Here is a 20,300-nt window from a genome sequence, read left to right as displayed (position 1 = left end):
CCAAATAGGCCACCGTATAGGGTTAGTGAGGCACAGCGGAAAGAGATTATAAGCCAAGTGGAGGAGCTCTTAGAGAAAGGGCTGATTCAGCCTAGCTCGTCACCCTATTGCTCTCCAGTGCTCTTAGTACAGAAAAAGGATGGCTCGTGGCACATGTGTATTGACTCCCGTGCGTTGAATAAGAATACCATCAAGAATAGGTTTCCTATTCCAAGGATTGATGATATTCTTGACCGCCTAGAGGGTGCGGCGATTTTCAACAGGATCGACTTTAAAAGTGGGTACCATCAGATTCGAATTAGGCCTGAGGATGTGCATAAGCCTGCGTTTAGAACAACATTTGGTCTCTACGAGTTCTTAGTGATGCCATTTGATCTTACGAATGCTCCTGCTACGTTCAATAGGATAATGGATAGGATATTCCATCCATATCAGAACTTTGTTGGCACATTCTTTGATGACATGATAGTCTACTCGAAGAATGAAGAGGAGCATAGGCATCACCTAACCATTGCGTTCAAAGAGTTGCGCAGGAACAGATTGCTCATCAATGGCAAGAAAGCGAGTTCTTCTTGGAAGAGATCCACTTCCTTGGACACATTGTGTCAAAGGATGGTGTCCGAATGGATCCTGCGAAGGTGGAAGCAATCAAGACATGGCCAGCTTTAAGGACTGTGCACGATGTCCGTAGCTTCTTAGGACTATGTTCTTACTACGCAAGATTCATTCGCAACTTTGCAGAGATTGCTTCACCTTTACATGCTTTGCAAAAGAAAGAGGCCACTTTCAGATGGACCCAAAAAGAGATTTCAGCTTTTAATCTCTTAAAGGAAAAGATGACTTCAGATCCAGTCATTGTTTTGCCAGATCTCAGGAAGTCATTTGTGGTCCAGTGTGATGCTTGTGGCAGTAGCATTGGTGCAGTGCTAATGCAAGATGGCAGGGTAGTAGCCTATGAGAGCAGAATCTTGTAAGGGCCAGAGATGACCATGCAGGTCTATGAAAAAGAGTTACTGGCTGTGATTCATGCGCTCTTAAGTTGGAAACACTACCTGCTAGGTGCTGATTTTGTTGTCCAAACGGATCATCAGACCTTGCGATACTTTCTGACACAGTCAAAGCTATCGGAAAAGCATATGCGATGGGCAAACATTCTTTCCATGTTTCACTTCCAGATTGTGCATGTGGAAGGCAAGAAGAATGTTGTGGCTGATGCGTTATCAAGAAAGCCACAAATTTCAACTGTGTAATTCCTTATCATCATGAGCTTGATGACAAGAAGGAACAGTATGCGAGTGACGAAGATTTTGCAACGATCTTCGAACAGTTACAGGAAGGACAACGTCATGAGCACTACCTCTTCAGAGATGATTTTATGATGATGCATGGCAAACTCTGTGTCACTAGGCCATTGCGACATAAGGTCATGGTAGAGAGTCATGTCCCATCGTATGCAGGGCATCGTGGTATAGATGCTACAGTGAAAGCGGTTGAGACATTCTTTTATTGGCCTACCTTGAGGAGAGATGTGGATGCCTTTGTGCGAGCATGCGTGATTTGCCAGAAGGTCAAGTTTGACAAGCAAAAGGCACCAGGGCTGTTACAACCATTGCCGATTCTAGATAGACCATGGGAAAGCATAGCTATGGATTTTATCTTTGATCTTCCCAGAACACAGACAAGAAATGATGGAATCTGGACCATTATTTGCAGATTCAGCAAGCAAGCTCATTTCATTCCTGTTAGGAAGAAGATAAAACCAGATCAGATGGCACGTCTCTTTATGTTCAAAATCTTTAAGTACCATGGTATGCCACCGTCGATTGTCAGTGACCGTGACCCACGGATGACAAGTCTATTCTGGAGAGGCATATTTGAGAATATGGGCACTACGCTTAAGTTCTCATCGTCGTTTCATCCATAGACAGATGGGCAGTCAGAAGAGGCAAATTCTACTGTCTTGGATCTACTTAAGTGCTATGTGTCAGAGCACAAGGCGAAGTGGGAGCAGTATTTGCCGTTGGTTGAATATGCGTACAAAAACACAGTGCATTCTTCAACAGGCAAAGCACCTTTTGAAATTGTCGAAGGACATGTGAAAGTTCCTCCCATTTTACATACCAAGGAAAAGATCTTTCAGGCAGATCAATATGTACAGAACATGGATGAAATGTACCTGAAGATAAAGCATGCTCTTGAAAGGACACAGGCAAAGCAAAAGAAAGTTGCTGATCTCCACCGTCGTGAATTGTTGTTTTCACTTGGTGATTGGGTATTGTTGCGGTTTGAAAAGGCACGCTTAAAGAAGCGAAAAGGTAAAGAAAGTCTCTTTACAAAGCTTAGTATGCGTTACTATGGGCCTTTTCAAGTAACAGAGAAGATCAGTGACGTTAGTTATAGGCTGAAATTGCCTGAGAACTGGAAGATTCACAATGCCTTTCACGTGCGTCTTCTTAGACCATTTATTGGTGATGTGCTAGAGGATATGCCAATTGAAGAGCAGCCAGAAGTTGAAGAGCTTGATGAAATTTTGGTCCCAAGAACAGAGAAAAGTCAAAGGCAAGGCTATAAGGGGATATTTGGTGAAGTTCAAGAACTATCCACCTATGGATGCAAAGTGCATGGAAGAAAGTGAACTATTAGAGTCACCAAATGTATTGCAGCTCTACCTTGAAGCCTTTGGTTTACCACCTACGTATTCTCCAACTAGAGGGGGGTGATCCAGGAGCTAGCACCATAGTTACACGGAACGAGAACGGGGAACGGGAACGGGGGGCTCCGGGACGTTTCCGGAACGGGGGGCCCTCTGGGTGGCGGAACGGGAACGGAGGCCGGAACGGTAGCCTTGAGGGAAAAGGAGAGGGAGCCTTGAGGTAGAGAGCTTGAGAGAGAGAGAGAGGGTTTAAAGCCCTTATTTATATAGGAGAGGATGGAAATAACACCCCCCCAAAAGTTCAAAAAATCTGCCCCAAACTGTCATTTTTTTAAACTTTGGTGTTCCGGATTTGCCGTTCCGCGTTCCGGATGCCATTCGGGCCGTTCCGGGTCCCGTTCCGCCTGCCGTTCCGGTTATGCCTGGGAAGGGAACGGCGTTCCGGTCCCGTTCCCGTTTCGAGGAGGCGCCAGGCTTGGGAACGCGTTCCGGGAACGGGAGGGCCCCGTTCCGCCCGTTCCCTGTTACTATGGCTAGCACTTCTCATGTATCTATGGATTTAGTGCAATAGAAGTGTATCCTGCTTGGCAACCGCCCATGAGAAATAAAAGTTTTGTCCAAAAGTTTGTTCAGTGCTATAGAAGTAAGTATGTCTTGTCAGTTGTCAAGAGTACAATAATTGCTTCTAAGGAGTACATGTTGACGCATTTTTAAATTGCTGGTTTATTATGCTTGAAAGGATTCGAAGTGTACTAAAAGTTATGGACTCTATTAAAGTCAATGGCACAGTGTGAAAGCTATCCACTATGTCAATGGAACAGTCTCACAGGTAGACCATACATGAGTTAACAAGTGTTGAATACACAAGAGTGTTAACTACGAGCATGTATGTCTCGTACCATGTCGACTAGGTGTGTACACACAGAAAGGTTGACAGCCGTGATACAGTGTCCATGAAGTGTTGTACACACTTCATACAAACGAGGACATTCGTGATTTCAAGAGGGGGGTATGTCACAAGTCTGTGGCAACTTTACTTGTTGATTTCTTTTTGAGGGAAATTTATTTGACTTGTTTTAAAGCACCCCTCTGGAAATGCCAATGCCCGAATTGCATGGTGTGAGGCAGACAGTGAGAGTCTAGGCCGGACGGCCAGTGAGCACTAAAGTTGGACAAATGGACTAAGGTTAGCCACGGTGGGGCTACGAATGTAAATCACCTGATAGCTGGCCTACATTGCATTTTTCGATGTGGTTACAGTGGTGATTGATGGTCAGATGACCAATGTGAGTGTCGTGGAAGCATCTCCTAAAATTTAGGGAACTGTTATTTTGGACCTGAAAATATGTTTGCGTCATTAGCTCTGGAATGACAAGGGGAACATTTTATTGCTCTGCTACCAAGTCAACTGACGCACCAGTTGAGTTATTTTTAGCCAAGTTGGCCAAAGTCGGAAACTGGACGAGTTGTCACTCTGTGAGCACTTCTGCCACTCTGGGCGAGTCTACAAGAGAAAGAGGCCACCATTTTCAGCTGCAGGCGGATTGCAACAGGTGCAAGAGCTATGGAGTGCTTCCGTTCCCTCTTATGTACAGTGCGGTGCCACGAGTGATGCCCTGCACGCTACGCACTGCTCTCTCTCTCCCCTACGAGCAGTTATGTTATGCCCCTCTCAAGTGGGCTTCTCATTTGACCAATGTACAGTTGTGTGGGTTCATGCTCGATTGCCGAGGCAAGAGCCTCTTGCACAGGTACTCGATTAGCTAGTGGCTAATCCCCCGCAGGTACAGGTGAAAGGGGCCACCAATTTCAGTTGCAGGTGGATGCAACAGGTGCAAGAGCTATGGAGTGCTTCCGTTCCCTCTTATGTACACTGCGGTGCCCGGAGTGATGCCCTGCACGCTATGCACTGCTCTCTCTCTCCCCTACGAGCAGTTATGTTATGCCCCTCAAGTGGGCTTCTCATTTGACCAATGTACAGTTGTGTGGGTTCATGTGCGATTGCCGAGGCAAGAGCCTCTTGCACAGGTACTGGATTAGCTAGTGGCTAATCCCCCGCAGGTACAGGTGAATTCGGAGAGGTTTCAATTGCGAAATCTCGTCCGATTCAAAGGGCAAGTAGCCCTACAGGTGCGGGAGCTCGAGGACTTGCTACGGATACGGCCGGCACGCGAAACGGAGCCCAAAACAGGGAATTACAGCCTGCTGTGTATTTTTGCAGGTTTAGGGTTCCGGCCCTAAACGGTCCCTAATACCCCCAAGAGGTTCGGGGACGCGAAGGGCCCGCTGCAGAGGTGATTTGGCGCATTTTAGGGGCAGAAAACAGAAAATTCAGCGTGCTGCAGATTCTCGCCAGGTTTTGCAAAGTGACAGTATGCGTCGGAAAAGTCATCTATTGCGTGGGGATACTGACTGTGAAGCGTCCTAGTACAATTATGCTGCCGAAATCGGGCCAGAACAAATGGAATTCAGCCCAGATTGTGCAGGATAGCTTGTAGGAAATCACAGGTTTTATTCCCTCTGTTAAAGAATAAAGAAATACCGAAAGGGGCACCGACCATTGGGGCCTAAAGGTGTCGCTGTCTGGCTGGGAGCATTCTAGCTTCCTGGCCATGCTTTTGTTTTGAAGTGTAATTCCAGTCTCAGTTACAAGTTCCTTTTAAGTCATTGCTTTGTGTCATAAAGTCAAGTGTTAAAGATCGGGTGAAAGCTAACGTCTACCGCCCTACGGGCCGGTTTCACATTCACATGGGTAGAGAGAGAGAGAGAGAGAGAGAGAGAGAGAGAGAGAGAGAGAGAGAGAGAGAGAGGGAGAGAGAGAGAGATGAAATGAAATGATATATTATTGTCTACAAAAGGCCAAAATGACCTATGAGACCAAACTAATTACAATGGTGAGTCTAGTACCAAGTGTGGGTACAAACAAAGAAAACTACAAACTAGAAACTGAGATAGGAGTGCTACCGACTCCTATGGGTGGCTGCTAAGCTGAGCAATGGTATCATGCTACAAAGGTACAAAGTGGAGATAAGTGTCACCTTGCACGCACAATATCCACTCACCTTGTTCGTGATCACAACACTCTTCAAGACGGAAGGCTCTCTCCTTCCCTAAGAACTAAAAGGAACCTTGAGCAATAAAGATCACTAATCTTGAGAAAATAATTCATTCCGCTGCACCTAACATTGGTATCGGAGCTTTGGAAGTGTTCTGCATTTGCAAGCGAAAGAAACCCTCAAGAACCTCAAGATCCTCAAGAACTCAAGAACCTCAAGACCCTCAAGCACCAAGTTCCTCGTGAACTTAAGAACCAAAGATCCTAGTGCATGGTCGTCACCCGAAGCCGCATGGATACTTCGCATTCAGGTGATGAGCATGAGAGAGGCGACGAAGACTTCACCCCACCAGGAGATTTTTCCAACCCTCCCCCTTCGCCATTTACGCCACGAGTTGTCCTCACTCCTATGGAGATGATGGTCAAGTCGATGTTGGACATGATGGCACAACAAGAAGAAACGAATCGAGTTGCATTGGCACAACTCGCAAGCAAAGCAGAAGAACAAGCAGCGAAGGACCGTGCACAAGAAGCCAAGGACTGCGAGCGCGATGAAAGAAATGCCACACTTGCCGCAAAACAAGAAGAAAATCGCCTTGCTCAAGAACGTGAGCGCATTGCTCTTGCCACAAAACAATAAGAAAATCGACTTGCTTTCGAACGCGAGCGCGATGAACGAGAGGCTCAAAGAGAGATTCGTCATCAAGAATTTATTTCCCACATCCTAGCCTCGAAGACCAAACCACCCAAAGATCGTGGGAGTTCGTCAAGTGGCAGAAGCCACGACACGGATTCCAACCATTTAGTCACAGAAAAGTTGACTTTCAATAAGTATGACGGTAAGATGGATGCTACAGTTATTCATTCTTGGTTGCATCAATTTAATGCTTATTTTGCGACAACTAAGAAGACAGGAAATAGCAAAGTTTTGACGGCAGCTATGTACCTTGCCGGTGATGCCATCGATTGGCACCACGCATGGCAAGAGGCACAGCTAGCCGTGCACCTAGAGGCAGCCGACGATTTCACGCCCCTCTCTTTTAGTTGGGCTGATTTCTAAGACAAGCTCAAGGCGCGGTTTATGCCACCTGAGTACCTCGCACGATTGAAGGACGATTGACGCGCTCTCAAGCAAAATGGTATGCCGGTTATGTCTTTTTCTAATCGTGTTTTGCAGTTAGGTACCCAATTATGCATGTCGGATGATGAGCGCAAAGAGGCTTTTCTCTTTGGATTGGATGAGTATATCAAGTACGATATCGAGGTATTCGATCCAATCGATCTCAACAAGGCGGTAGCGATTGCTCTTGCACAGGAGATGAAACACAACAAGGGAAAGCCTAAGGAGAACAAGACTTCCACAAGTACCTCGCAGACTTCTCAGAACCCTCAGAACGGTAAGAACGGTAAGAATGGTAAGAATGATAACTCTTCTAACCAATCTTCCAACCGTATCTCCCCAAAGAATTCTTCCAGATGAAAAAGTAGCACAAGGAATTGTAGGAGGTTACATCACTTCGGAAGAACAAAGCACTTATTCTAAGGAAGGTCGTTGTTTTCATTGTCACATTAAGGGTCACATAAAAAGAACATTTCCTAAGCTTGAATCGAATGAATCTAAAGAACCCACAGCATCCACTACATCTGTCAATGCAATGAATGATAACACGATTCTGCCCAAAGTTTCTCAGGACCCTCCCATTGATGATTCGCTCATTAAATGTTATGGTCCTACGTCGGGGCACCGTTTTGTCATATTGTTTGACCCAGATAGTATGCATGATGTGATCAGTCCCTCTCTTGTTGAGAGAGCCCGCCTCGAAGTTAGTCCGAGATCTCCTATCGAGGTTTTTGGCTTTCGTCCTGGTATGGGACGCTCTCATCACGAAGGAGTACCTTGATGTGTTGTTTGCAATTCAACAGACTGCCTTCACTAGAAGATTTGTTGTTTCTCCTCTCTCAGGATGTGATATGATTTTAGGCATGAAATGGTTTCGTGAAATAAACCCTCTTGTCGATTGGGAGGCTAGAACTTTAACTCTCAATGCCAAAAGTGATTCTCCTACTGTCTTTCATGGAATGGACACTGCTCCTTCTCCATCTCTCATTGCTAATATGCAGGACAAGGTTGAAAGGATTCGGGATAAGGAGATTCCCTCAATCTCTTTTTCTCCACAGCATGACACACAGGATTTGCATGATTATGAGAAGCATGCTGATTTGAAGGATAATGATTTGCATGATGATTTGGATGAAAAAGACAAGCATGATGAATTGCATGAAGAAGATGTGATTGTTCACCAGGATGAGGTGTTAGTGGATGCTTTTTCTAGCGAAGCTAACCTCGTTGCAGATTCGATCAATCACCAAGAATCGATCTTGGCTTTCGAGTTGAGGTCCACAGATCCCCCACAAGAAGATTTGCTAGATCCCGAAGAACCGATCGTGGCTCTCGAGCCTTGGTACAAAGAACCATCACAAGAAGTATTATGTGTCTGCATGATTGATACGCACGCATTGTTCGAGTGTTTCATTCGTGAAGGTTTCCTATATTTTGGTCAGCATCGTTATGTGATCCCTTTTCCTAGGCATGACATATTGTATGTTTCTCTCATGGATGAGCACGAATGTATGCGGATTTTTCGTGAAAAGCTGAAAAGTTTGTATGAAAGGAAGTCGCATTACATGTCTCTTCCTTGGCATGACACAGTTTCCGAAAGATCACATGATAGTATGAGCACCAAGCATGGGCATTTCCATTGGGATTTGCCACAGTTGATTGATTTCGATCAAACAGAAAAGATCCGATCGCATTGTTTGCATATGTTTGATGAACGGGTTGTCACTCCGTCTTTATGTTCATCTACATTGCATACACGGTCTTTAGCGAAGACAAGATTTTTTTTCTTTCACTTTACATGGAATGGGTATGTTCATGGTTTTGTGTTGGAGATGGTTTCAGGAATTTTCAGCCATGGAGATTCTTGAAGACGAAAGAAGCATGACTCTAGACGAAGTTGACACATTGAAGGAGCCACAGAAGACTTTGTGTCGCTTTCGGCGCGGCCCAAAGAAGCAAGCATTGCAGACCTTATGAAGTTCAAGTACCGCTCGACCCACACATCAGAGTGGGCCGGCGAAGAGTCCCTTCCAGGATTCCGGATGCTGTTGGCGATCTCCCTAGACGCCATACAGTTCGGTACCAGTACCTCACTTTGAAAAGGAGGGGATGTCACGTGACACATCCCAACCCTATGTGTCCGTGGACAAGCTACACCACAGCAGGGTTCAGTCAGTCAAGTCAAGTTAGATTAGCAATGATCTGGCACTTTTGTGAGTCTATTCGTAGACTGTGCATGCCCAGTCACTTAGCATAGATGCATATCCTCCGGATGCACACAACATGATCATCGGAATTCCCATCAGAATCCATTAGCATCAGTTAAGGGAATTTTCCAATGCATTTAGCCTATTTTCCTATTCATTGGTATTTTCACTTATTATTTTTAAGTGACTTTCCAACAAAAGTAGGTAGGGCAATTTTGCTAAGTTAATATATAAGCAAACCCAAGTTAGCACTTTCTGGCAGAAGAGGCAGCAGGAGCTTCCCACTCAACAGGCAACTTCTCAGCAGTACCCCCCCTCAGCATCAGATCCATTGCCACCATCTCCCCTCATCTGGCGTTTTTCCCTCTTGCAGTCATCGCCCACAACATCCAATCTGTGGCGCTTGTGTTCCTCTGCAAATCAGCCCCCAACTGCTAGCGTTTTTGATATCCACAGACAGCGTTTTGGCAAGGAGAACAACAGCCCTAGCGTTAGTGAATCTCAGCCCATGGCAGCGTTTTTGCAGATCTTGACCTAGAGCCTCAGCGTTTTTACATCAATTCTCAGCAGGTACATCAGCCATTAAAAACGCAGCCAAAGAGGTACAGTAACTCAGCGTTTTTCCCCTCAGCATGACCCCCGAGCAAGAGATTCATTTTCAGCCATAAACAGCAGTACCACAGTCATTTTCAGCCCTAAAACAGTCCAAGAAATTCAGCATAAGGAAGATCACAGATTTCAGCCTCAGTCGCCGTCGTCATCACCGTCGTCGTCATCGGCATAGCCCAACTTGCATCTGTCCATTGCATTCGCATTGTACACCTTTGTGCAATCAAAGTAGACCACTCTCGCCGACGAGAGTAGGGCCTTCGGAGGAGGGTTTTACAAACCTCTCGGTGTTGTATCTCTTCTCTCTCCTTCTCTCGGTCTCATTCACTTGCACGCACAATATCCACTCACCTTGTTCGTGATCACAGCACTCTTTAAGACGGAAGGCTCTCCTTCCCTAAGAACTAAAAGGAACCTTGAGCAATAAAGATCACTAATCTTGAGAAAATACAACATTCATTCCGATGCACCTAACATCCAATGTCTTTGAGGCCTGTAACACGCACATGAAGGGCTCTAGTCTCTCTCTTTTGCTCCTCCTCAATTGTCATATTGATGATAGTCGATGTCGGTGTGGCTTCAGGCATCTTATCTTTTCCTTTCTTTGCGTCCTCGATCCACTTTTCAGCTTTATCAACCTTCTCTTGTGTTTTGACTAGGTGCTCCGCCCACGGAGAGGTTGTTCGTGCCTTTTGCTCTTCCTCTTCTCGTAGAGTTTTCACCTACTCCTTATGCTTTTGAGCTCCTTGATCATTGAGGATTGATTTTCTGCCTCCTTTGCGGGGGTATTTTTGCAAGCTGCAAGGTCTCTCTTAATTGCTTCGATCAATGCATCCTTTTCATTCATGCATTCTTCCATTTTTTATTTCCAGGATTCAAAAATAGTAAGTGCATCCTCTAATCTTTTCTGCATCATACATTCCATTACATTCACTTTTGCCCTCACAATCGTTTGCATTTCGGCCTTCAATGATGCATACATCTTGTCACGCTTTTTAAGCATCTCTTTGTCCAATTCTTTCCTCGTATCTGCATACATAGCTTTTTTGTAAGTTTCCACATTTGCATACATCTCTTTTTCAATGTCACCCCTCAAGAGGCTCAGCTCCACCTTAATCATCACCTGTACCTTCTCATACATTAAGTCATCTTTGACTCTAGAAAGTTTCTCTGCTCTCACAGAACCTAGCGATAGTGTGCTCTTTTGAAACCTCCGCCTAAATGTCGCTTTCGATTTAGGCGGGGTTTAATAATTGCTGTCATCCCCACCATCGACTGGGTGGTCCATCCCCAAGCACCCGAACAATTCCTTGCAATGGGATCGCCTCGGCCTGTGAAGAGGGAGAGTGGCGACCTGCTGCTATGTGCCGCCTTCAACAACGCGCAAAAATCTCTTTTCGGGAGGAAAAGAGATTTAACAAGATGAGGGCTTTCACCCGGGCCCACTTGCTTGCGTATACGCATGCTTGTGTGATCTATGTGTGTTGTGCGTGTGTGAGTTCGTGTGAACCATCCCTTAGAGGAAGAGATTTTTACAATAGATGTCTTAAAAATTTACGATAGCTGTCTTGATCATTGGGCAATAGAAGACAAGGAGGGTGAGTTGCCCAATAGATGACCTGGTTGGGATAGAAGTCTGGCAACGTACGCGATAGAGAGAGAAGAGCTCTGCTCTGTTGCGACCTGCACGTATGTTCGACCTCCGTGTCCATTCTTGTTGCGTGACCTGCACGTTTTGCATGCTCTACAGGACCTGCACGATCTGAGTTCTTGCGTGACCTACGCTCGGCACTTTGTTGCCCTTTACACAGCAGTCAGACCTCGGTGCAACAACCTCAGTGTGGACTATTCAGCAGAGAGAGAGTCTCCAGATACGACAAGTGACAAGTTTCTTCAGGTCGTTGAGGTGCAAGCGTAGAGCAGCAACCATTCAGCACAGAGAGAGAGAGAGAGAGAGAGAGAGAGAGAGAGAGAGAGAGAGAGAGAGAGAGAGAGAGAGAGAGAGAGATTGAATTATCGTCCATGAAGGTCAGATATGATCCATGGGACCAAAAACAAAACATTACAATGGCTTCTTCTAAGTGAATGCATTAGATACATATCAGTTTAGGACTGAGAGTCCATAGAGAAGGTAAACAAAAAGAAAAGAAAACTGAAGGGGGATCAAGTGCAGAGAGGACTGGTTTGGGATTTCGAAATTCTTGGATGATGGCTTTTCCATTGCGATAGATTGTCCATTTCCCTTGCTTGCGAGTTTCATGCATCTCCTTGAGTTCGCTTGATTTAATCTTGAGTTGAGCCATGGTCAATTCCTCGGCAATCCAAAGCTTTGTGCCTTTCAAGAGTCGGGATTGGCATAGCAACTTCGTCCGTTCTTCTTTATCCTTGAAAGTGAGGATACATTGCTTGGGTGGCACGTGCTTGTGTGTGTCGTTGATCCAGGACACAGTTTCGGGCTTAATGTTTATTGGTTGAAGAATGTCATTAAGCTTGATGATTGCTTCTTCTAAACTGTCCTCGTCGGTGCACCATGATGGGTCAAGCCCCCCAATCCTGACTTGAGCCCAAAAGACTCTTGAAGTCGGCATTCTTGTATGGCTGCTTGTATCTCAGTGTTAATCTTCTAATGTGCTACCTCGTGGGCTCCTTTCTCAATGGCCATGACAGTCTCGGTGACGGAAACCTTGGCTTTGTCTACTTCAACGAGCATGGCCTAGCTCTCCGATTCCTTCCAATCTCCAAGTTTACGCAAGCGCTCCTTTAGTTTCTGATTTTCCTCTCTGAGCTCTTGAACCTTGGCCTTCAAATCTGTAATCCTTCTTCTTGTCGAGTGATGGGGTCTTTCCTTGGCGTAGCTGCCACTGCAAGAAAACACTTTTGCGAGTGTTGGAAGCCCGAGTACCAAAGGAGGACATTGCCCTGTTTAGATACATCCACTGTCGGGGCATGAACAGGTTATTAAGCTTAATAGTGAAATTACTTTGAAGGTTAAGGTATAGAGAGTAAACGATTTGACGACTCGCGCGACGAGCAGATGATTGACGAATGACGACGAGCAGATGAAGCAAACTAGGCAAACGCAGGGGCTGCTATGTAACTGCTGTACTCGCAGGGCGCTTGGCTACTGTGTTTCTGCTATACCCACAGGGTGTCGTGTCGGATGATGCAGAGAGGGTCGCTTTGTGAGAGATGGGCGAGGCTGAGGGCCTAACGCCCCCCACAAGGCTGCCCTCGCCCAGGAGGGACTTTGGGAGAGAACGATGGAGGAGCTTGCGGCTTGTTTCTGCTGAGAGAGAGAGAGAGAGAGAGAGAGAGAGAGAGAGAGAGAGAGAGAGAGAGAGAGAGAGAGAGAGAGAGAGAGAGATGAAATGAAATGAAATGTTATATTAACGTCTTCAAAAGGCCAAAGTGACCTATGAGACCAGAAAGTTACAATGTGGTGGATCTGATACAAAGTCAAAGTAACAAGATGACAAAATGACAAAATAAAATACTATGGAATCCTAAACTGCTAGGTGTGAACTAAGCAGTTAACAGCTAGCTGGGATAGCTAGATCACAGGAGATCCAGCATCGGTCGCTGGCGGATCTCATCAATCTCCTCCATGGTCAGTAGTCTAACAGGGCGTCGTGTGTGTCGAGCCAAAGTGATCCGAATCCTTTGATGCAACCTCCGTGGATGCTGTGTAGTCCTCCGCAGTCGTGGGCGTCTGGATCTCCCCAGCTCAGTCGCTCAGTCGATCAGTGTACCTCTGGTGTGAGGCGACGAGCTCTGCTGTGGTAGTAACTCCTCCGGGTGTCCAGTGGCAGCTCTAAAGAAGTCTGTAATCTGTATCTGAGACTGGCTAGCCTCTCCTCTCATCAGGCTCTCTCTGTGTCTACGCAGATCGAGCAAAAACAAACAGCTCTGATCCTCGTACCGCATGACTCTAGAGAATGGTCCAAAGCCTTCTCTGAACAAGCAATGGAAGCGACCTCGTATCTCGTAGTAGACGGGGCAGTGGCATGTGTAGTGCAACTCTGTCTCAGGCTCGATGTCACACAAGGGGCATGTCCTGGCCTTTGCTGGTACTCCGCTGTATCTCCCAGTCTCGATCCACAGTTGGTGTGAAGATGTGCGTATCTGGCCAATAGCACATCGTATCCCATGAGACAAGTGGGTGTCCATGTATCTAGGCCTCGTCACAAAACCATCCTCCGTAAGCTGGAGGAGATGCTCTCTGTAGAAAGCCATCTTCGTGTCCAGCTCCTGTGTTGGCTGTATCCATGTCCTCTTAGTGTCTAGCTCAGTCAAGTCCTGGCGAATGAGCTTGGTGATCTCGGACTCTATAAGAGTCAGAGAGGGCGCATCCAGTGAGTACTGGAAGGGAGGCAATCTGTCTATGCTGAACCCATGCGCCTGAAACCATGATGTCATCTCCCCATACCAGTATGCTGTATCTCCCTGCATGGCTAACTGTCGAGAGGACTCAAGTGCAAGGCGTGCATATCTGTCTCTCGGAAGTTCCCACATGCGGTGTATGGCCTCAACCACTAGTGGAGGGGCAGCTAGCTCTGCTCGTACAATAGCACGTCGTACTGAAGCCTTGGCTCTAATGAGCCGCGAGATCATAGAGACCAGAGGCTTCTCAATGTTTCCCCATCCCTCACTGCGGCCTATCCTCCCATGATGATCCAGTGAAGGTCCCCAAATCTCAGCTCCATAAAGCAATGCAGAAGCCACCAAAGTGTCAAAGAGCCAGAGCTTCGTCCGAGGCTCCTGAAACTGAACCTGTGAACATATCCTTTCCAATCTACCCAATGCTGCATGGGCTCTGGTCAATCTAGTCTCTGCTGCCCTCCTCAATGAAAATGCTGGCCCACTAAAAACCACTCCAAGGTAAGTGTAAGCATCTGTATACTCCACCTTCTCCTGGCCGTATGTGAATGCAGGCGCTGACCTCCTGATCCACTGTGGGGTGGTATTAAATACCATGACCTTGGTTTTACCAAGGTTGACGGACAAACCACTTTCCTGGGCAAACCTATGCAAAGCATCCAAGTGACGTTGCATCCCCTCCGGAGAGTCGGAGATCGACACAATATCATCAGCATATAACAATAGTGGAATCCATGTCCCTGCCAGCTGTGCACCTCTATCACCATCTCTCTCAATGTAGTCATAAACCTCATCCACATACATACCAAATAGAGTAGGAGAGAGCGTGCAGCCCTGCTTCACCCCAATAGTAGAGTAAACCGGTGTGGATAGACCCTCTAGGGTGCATACATGCCCCACTACTGACCTGTATAATGCCATGACCCCCCAAATGAGCTCTGTGGGTGCTCCCATCTGCTGTAATCTGCGCATCAATCTAGCTCCGGGCACTGTGTCAAATGCTTTTCGAAATCCACAAAGCTACAATAGATCCGTCTCCCACGCGATCTGCCCTCCTCAATGATGGCTCTAAGTGTCAAGATATGGTCAAGAGTAGAAAAACCCATCCTGAAGCCTGCCTGCCCGGCTGCGCGTATCCCCTCCCCTCTCTGCCCATCTACTCAGCTGCTGCTCAAGAATAGATGCGTACAACCGTGCCAATGTGTGTCCAATCATGATAGTGCAATAATTCCCAGGCTCCATAGGGTCTCCCGGCTTGAAGATAGGTACAATAGTAGATAGGCACGCTCCCTTGCTGTCTTGTGTTGTCATTGGGGCAGGTGGTTCCACAAGCATTGGACGTACAAACGGCCTATGTTGCATGCTATCCTGTCATCACGCACATGGCTGCCCTCACCCTGCACGGCATCCTGCCCGTCGCGCTATTGTGCCACGTAATTTACTTATGGCACCTTTTAAGTTCCCTGCACAAGCCTGCAGCCGTATGTCAAGCCTCAAATTAACTATACCTTTGCGGCCCCTCTGAAGGTTTCTGGTCATTATCTGTTGCCAACGGAAACTGCTTCTGCTGTGCTGCACGCTGCTGCTGCTGTGGTCTCCACGCTGCACCCCCCCTGCCTCGGGCTAAGCCTACCTGCTACTCTTGTCCACACGCTGCACACAGCCTGCTCTGGTTGCTCTCTGCGCGCTCAGTTCAAGAAACCCTAACCCTGCGCGCTGTCCGTGCGCAGTCTGAAAACCCTAAATATAAGCAAAAACTATTCTAAAAGCCAAGCAAAAGTATTCAAGCACTGACCGTTTTTCATCGTACTGCTCCTTCATTACCTGCAAATAGTATGCACCCCACTTGAGAAATCACAATTACGCAACCTTTAGGCTCACATTACATAAACGTCAACACACACCTGAACTTGCTGAATCTCACCAATCATCTTTTCGGTGGGAGTGATAATAGTTTGGGATACGTGGGCAGCCTGTTCATAACAAAACAGATAAAACTGAGAACATCATTGAGACAACAGATACATCTATGCAGCAATTTCGAGTCCTCTCTACAAAAAAATGGCCTGCTTACAAATATGTCCAGCAGCTTGGAGATTTCGAACTGGACTTTTGCTAGCATGCTGAATACATGGCCTGCATGCCAGGAGAAGATAGCTTAGCCCTTCAACTTCGAAGGACGGGTCAGCAAGAAATATCATGAAAAACCAGCAGCAAGCGTTTCATGCTTCATACATACCAATCTCTCCGTCAATATATTGACCAAACGCTTCTAACATGTGAGAAGCCATATCCTGTACAGATCGAGAAAAATCTGCAGGAAATCATGACACTGTGAGAGCCAATAGGATATGCGCTAATTATTTCGCTTATGCAAAAAAAAGGAGTAATGATTCAATCAATATGGAAATTGGTGCCAAAAACCTTGGCAGTACCAGATTCATATCTAGACAAGAAAACAAGAAAAAAAACAATCAATCATTTGTTTGATATTCTCTAATCTGGCAATCCAATCATTGCTGCTTTCATTTATGATTCAAGAAAGTTTGAAGTTCCCCACCTATCCAACCGTCTATTTATGAGTCTATATAATGAACATCCATATTTCAAAATAACTCTCGACACTTAAAATGGGACACATTGCTCCTCCACATATGTTCAGATGCTCTTTCATTATTTCACTATCAAAACAAAGAGGAACAGTTGGCTAAGTGGTCAAATGCTGTTCCACTATTTCCCCAGGGAAAAATGCAGGCAATCTGACCAGCTTGGAATGATTATAAAGCTACCCTTCTCAGTTCTCAAGTTAAAATTTATTTCTCAGCTTGCTAACCAGGTGATGATTAGGGCCAACTTGACCACTTGTCTGACCTATATAGACCTTTTAACTGGTGCATGAGGATTATTTTCTGCAAGCAATCAGGTGATAATAAGCGATGTCTGAGTCTTTGTTGCATGAAATTTCACCCTATTGCCACAAAACTTTGTTTCCCAGTTTCTTGAGACTGTCCACCTTTCCTTATGTCGTAAACTTCTAGGAACTTTCATAAAAGATACTGTAACCACTTTGCACCAAAGATCGGAAGAAAAGAGATTGAACTTCAGTATCCTATAGCTTTGCTGCACACACACACACCCCCCCCCCCCCCCTCGTCCATAAAGCACACGGGGCCAACTCGAGGGATCGACGGCCGCCACGAGATCCACCGTCGATTAAATCTCCAGGTGGACAAAAAATTAGGGTCTCCTTCCGGCAGTCGCGCCTTGAACCCAGGACCTCCCCCACCACACGCCACAGCTCTATCCATCCCACCTATCGCGCATCACTGCAGATAATGCGACTCCAGACGTACATAAATCCTGCCCCCCCCTGCTGCGGAGATCCGGCGGCCCAAATCGCGCGCCCCTGCCGTGAACGCGCCCTGCCGTCGATCCCACGAGTTGGACCCCGTGTCATATAAACGAGCCCCCCCCCCCCCCCCCCCCCCCCCCCCCCCCCCCCCCCCGCCCCTCCCCTCTTTCTCTTGCCAGTGCCCCCTTCCTCCCCTTTTGTCACCTGCTCCAACTGACTTGTGCCCAATAGTTCATCCAAGTATTAGCTTCCGGAATTGGGCAGGTAAATTTTGAAGTCCACTCATTGATTCAATTAAGGCTTATCCATATTAGTAAAATTCCCACAATATTTAAAAATTTCTTCACGCGTTGTTGGACGCATTTTGAGAATCCCATTTTTTGTACATATTGTATGTATGGGAATGCTATGGAATGATGTAAAAGGTTGTGGGATTTCTTTTGATGGTCTTTTTAGGTTTTTTTAGCTAGCATGTATATGCGCAAGGCAAGTCATTGATATAGAGCCAGCCCGTAAGTGTGTTGTCGATGGAGGACCTTGTATATAAGCAAGATTTTGGTGGTTCTTTTGTGTTAAATTGCAGTAGAGGAACCCCTTGTCCTCAAGCGCATTGTTTGACGAGTGCCGTAAATCCATGCCTGTTTCCTAGATGCTATGATGGTCTCTTGGGTGGGTGATTGCTAGTAAAGTTCCTAAGGGTAAACATGCTTTTGTGTTGAAGGCTTTGGGAGGTTATTTTGATATGGTCTGTGGTTCTGATTTTTGTGTTGAGCACTATCGGGAGATACAGCTATAGAGGTGCCCTTGTTTCTTGTTTGCCCAACTGCGTCTAGCAAGCGTACACCCATCTAGTTTCACTGACAACTGGACCAAGCACCAGACACACTCAAGGTTCATTTCACACTCGCCATGCATTGGCTTGGAATCACTTCTTGCCCACTTGCCTGTTTCCCATAGCTTGGGAGAGAGCGAACTTGTACAAATAAAACAAAATCGAGAGAAGTGAAAATTCACCTCCAAATGACAAAGCAAACACTTCTAGAAGAGCTCCTACATACGAGAAAACCCCCCAAACAAATACGTGGAGAAGTCTCATTAGAAGCACCATAGCTAAGACAAGTAGTAGGAGCAATATTTCTAGTTGCAAGAACAAAACACAAAGGAAGAATGCTGGGCGTTCATCTCGAAAGGAATAGGCGCTCCCTTAAACAAACTGATGGCCCAAATTTTAGGGAACCTTCAAGAGCAATGGACAAACAAAATTGCACCCACGAACATCCATGCAAAGAACCATATTATAAACATACATGCATGCATGCATACAAGCACCATATGTTAAGCTTGTACACAATATATAAAATATGTACACGATACATTAAATTGTACATGATACATAAATATTTGTACACACAAACTAAGTGCATGTGTGTGCATGTGCAATCGTATATACCAAGATGAATCCAAGCAAATTAACAGATTCTTCTTCAAAACAAACTGCTGTGGATTTAAAAGTTCTGGTGGTCATCTACAAGGTGATATGACCAGCAGCTCCACAAGTTATATCACTAGATGCATTCAAATTCATCTATTGAGGAAAGTGCCAGTTATAAGTCAAAAGATATAGAATGGACACAGCTTTATCATGTATGATATTGGCTTGATGCTGAAACATCTCCATCAATGAAAATAGTTGGTGAGAACTAAGCAATGGAAAAAAGAAACGCCGCCTACATTGAGCTTAACATGCATGGCACTTATGAAAGTAGAAATGACTATTGGAGAGGAGATATTCCTCCACACAAGTTACAAATTATTGAACAGCCATACAGCAACAATGGCCAAGCCATTGCACAACTGTGGTCCAGACTCTGTCCACCATTCAGTTACAGGAATATAATAAGCCCTGGCCCCAGATCTACAATGAGCCCAGATGCTCTTCTTGCAGATCACCTTCACAAACAAAAGCCTACAGAGCAGCAATGGCAACATCTTTTGTTGCAAAAAGGCATATGGAAGCTTAGAAGAGCTAAACAGAGGCGATCATTGTCATTAGGGTTTACAACCTTGAGTCAAAATCCTAAACTAAATATGTTCTTTAATGATTAAGTCATACCTTTTAATAATAACCACCACCACAGTTCAGGATAAGCCTAACAACTCAGCAGCAAAACGGTTGCTACAAGATTGGTTTAAACTAGTCTATGGCTGAATATCTGAAGCCTCTAAGCAGCCAGCTTACCAATTAAACTAGAAACTACTATCCAATGTCTATCAAATCATTGCATTAAATCAAAACATCTGGCAAAAAACAACACTACAAAAGCTCAAACCCTGCATAGAAAAGCAATGGCTTCCAAAAACTCTAGAAGCTAGGAGCAACGTTTATCAATATTTGATGGCCATCTATTTTACTGTGACTTTGACAAACTATAGCATTCTTGCTGAGCAAAAGGAAAACATTCAGAGATTGTAAATGTTTATATACAAAACCTACCATATGCAGCACCAGAAATGATGTGGGCATTTGTCAGCAGCCCCTCGTATTGTGACCGTATGCTCTCCACACTCTGTAAAAACATCACCAACTTATTTGTCTCTGGGGGAATATGTTAATGCATCACAATTGCCACAGAATTCACTCAAAAATGAACAGTAAAACCTCAAGAATTGCCCTTTTGGATTAATTTGGAAAACAAGCAAAAATCAATAGACACAGATATATTTAGTGAGTTGCTTGTTTGCGTGTTTGTTTGCATACACATACCATTGTGCGTGAGAGTGTGTGTGTGTGTATGTGTGTGCGCATGCGAGGGCGCGCGGGTAAGCAACATGATGTTTCTGGCTCTTCTTATTTTTCTGGAGATTGTATCATATACTATAGTCTCAGGCATTGTCAGCTGGTTCGAAATGAGCTTCAACCAATCATT

At 45.6% G+C, this 20,300-nt stretch overlaps 2 protein-coding genes across 2 annotated transcripts in view; both read right to left on the bottom strand.

Annotated features, from left to right (window-relative positions):
• LOC147438841 (hydroxyproline-rich glycoprotein family protein) overlaps positions 1-20,300 on the bottom strand; it is a 62,047-nt gene that overhangs the window by 17,003 nt on the left and 24,744 nt on the right. Inside the window, exons 2-6 of the mRNA XM_086484807.1 lie at positions 19,868-19,940; positions 16,261-16,335; positions 16,096-16,157; positions 15,926-15,994; positions 15,817-15,845 (exon numbers count right to left, since the gene is read on the bottom strand). Coding sequence (XP_086340933.1) covers positions 15,817-15,845; positions 15,926-15,994; positions 16,096-16,157; positions 16,261-16,335; positions 19,868-19,940 — 308 coding nt within the window. The remainder of the gene's footprint in view (positions 1-15,816; positions 15,846-15,925; positions 15,995-16,095; positions 16,158-16,260; positions 16,336-19,867; positions 19,941-20,300) is intronic.
• On the bottom strand, positions 13,036-15,810 carry LOC147438842 (uncharacterized). Its single transcript, XM_086484808.1, has one exon. The coding sequence runs from the start codon at positions 14,991-14,993 to the stop codon at positions 13,377-13,379; it is 1,617 nt and encodes a 538-aa protein (XP_086340934.1). The 5' UTR covers positions 14,994-15,810; the 3' UTR covers positions 13,036-13,376.

The sequence above is a fragment of the Adiantum capillus-veneris genome, chromosome 16 (assembly GCF_014529385.1).
Source record: "Adiantum capillus-veneris isolate H3 chromosome 16, ASM1452938v2, whole genome shotgun sequence".
Lineage (NCBI taxonomy): Eukaryota > Viridiplantae > Streptophyta > Polypodiopsida > Polypodiales > Pteridaceae > Adiantum > Adiantum capillus-veneris.
Note: the sequence above shows the minus strand (reverse complement) of the source record. Positions and strands in the feature narration are given on the sequence as shown.

Bases quoted from the DNA above. Each gene is read 5' to 3' on its own strand.
- LOC147438842 (XM_086484808.1), bottom strand. From the start codon at position 14,993: ATGCGCAGATTACAGCAGATGGGAGCACCCACAGAGCTCATTTGGGGG.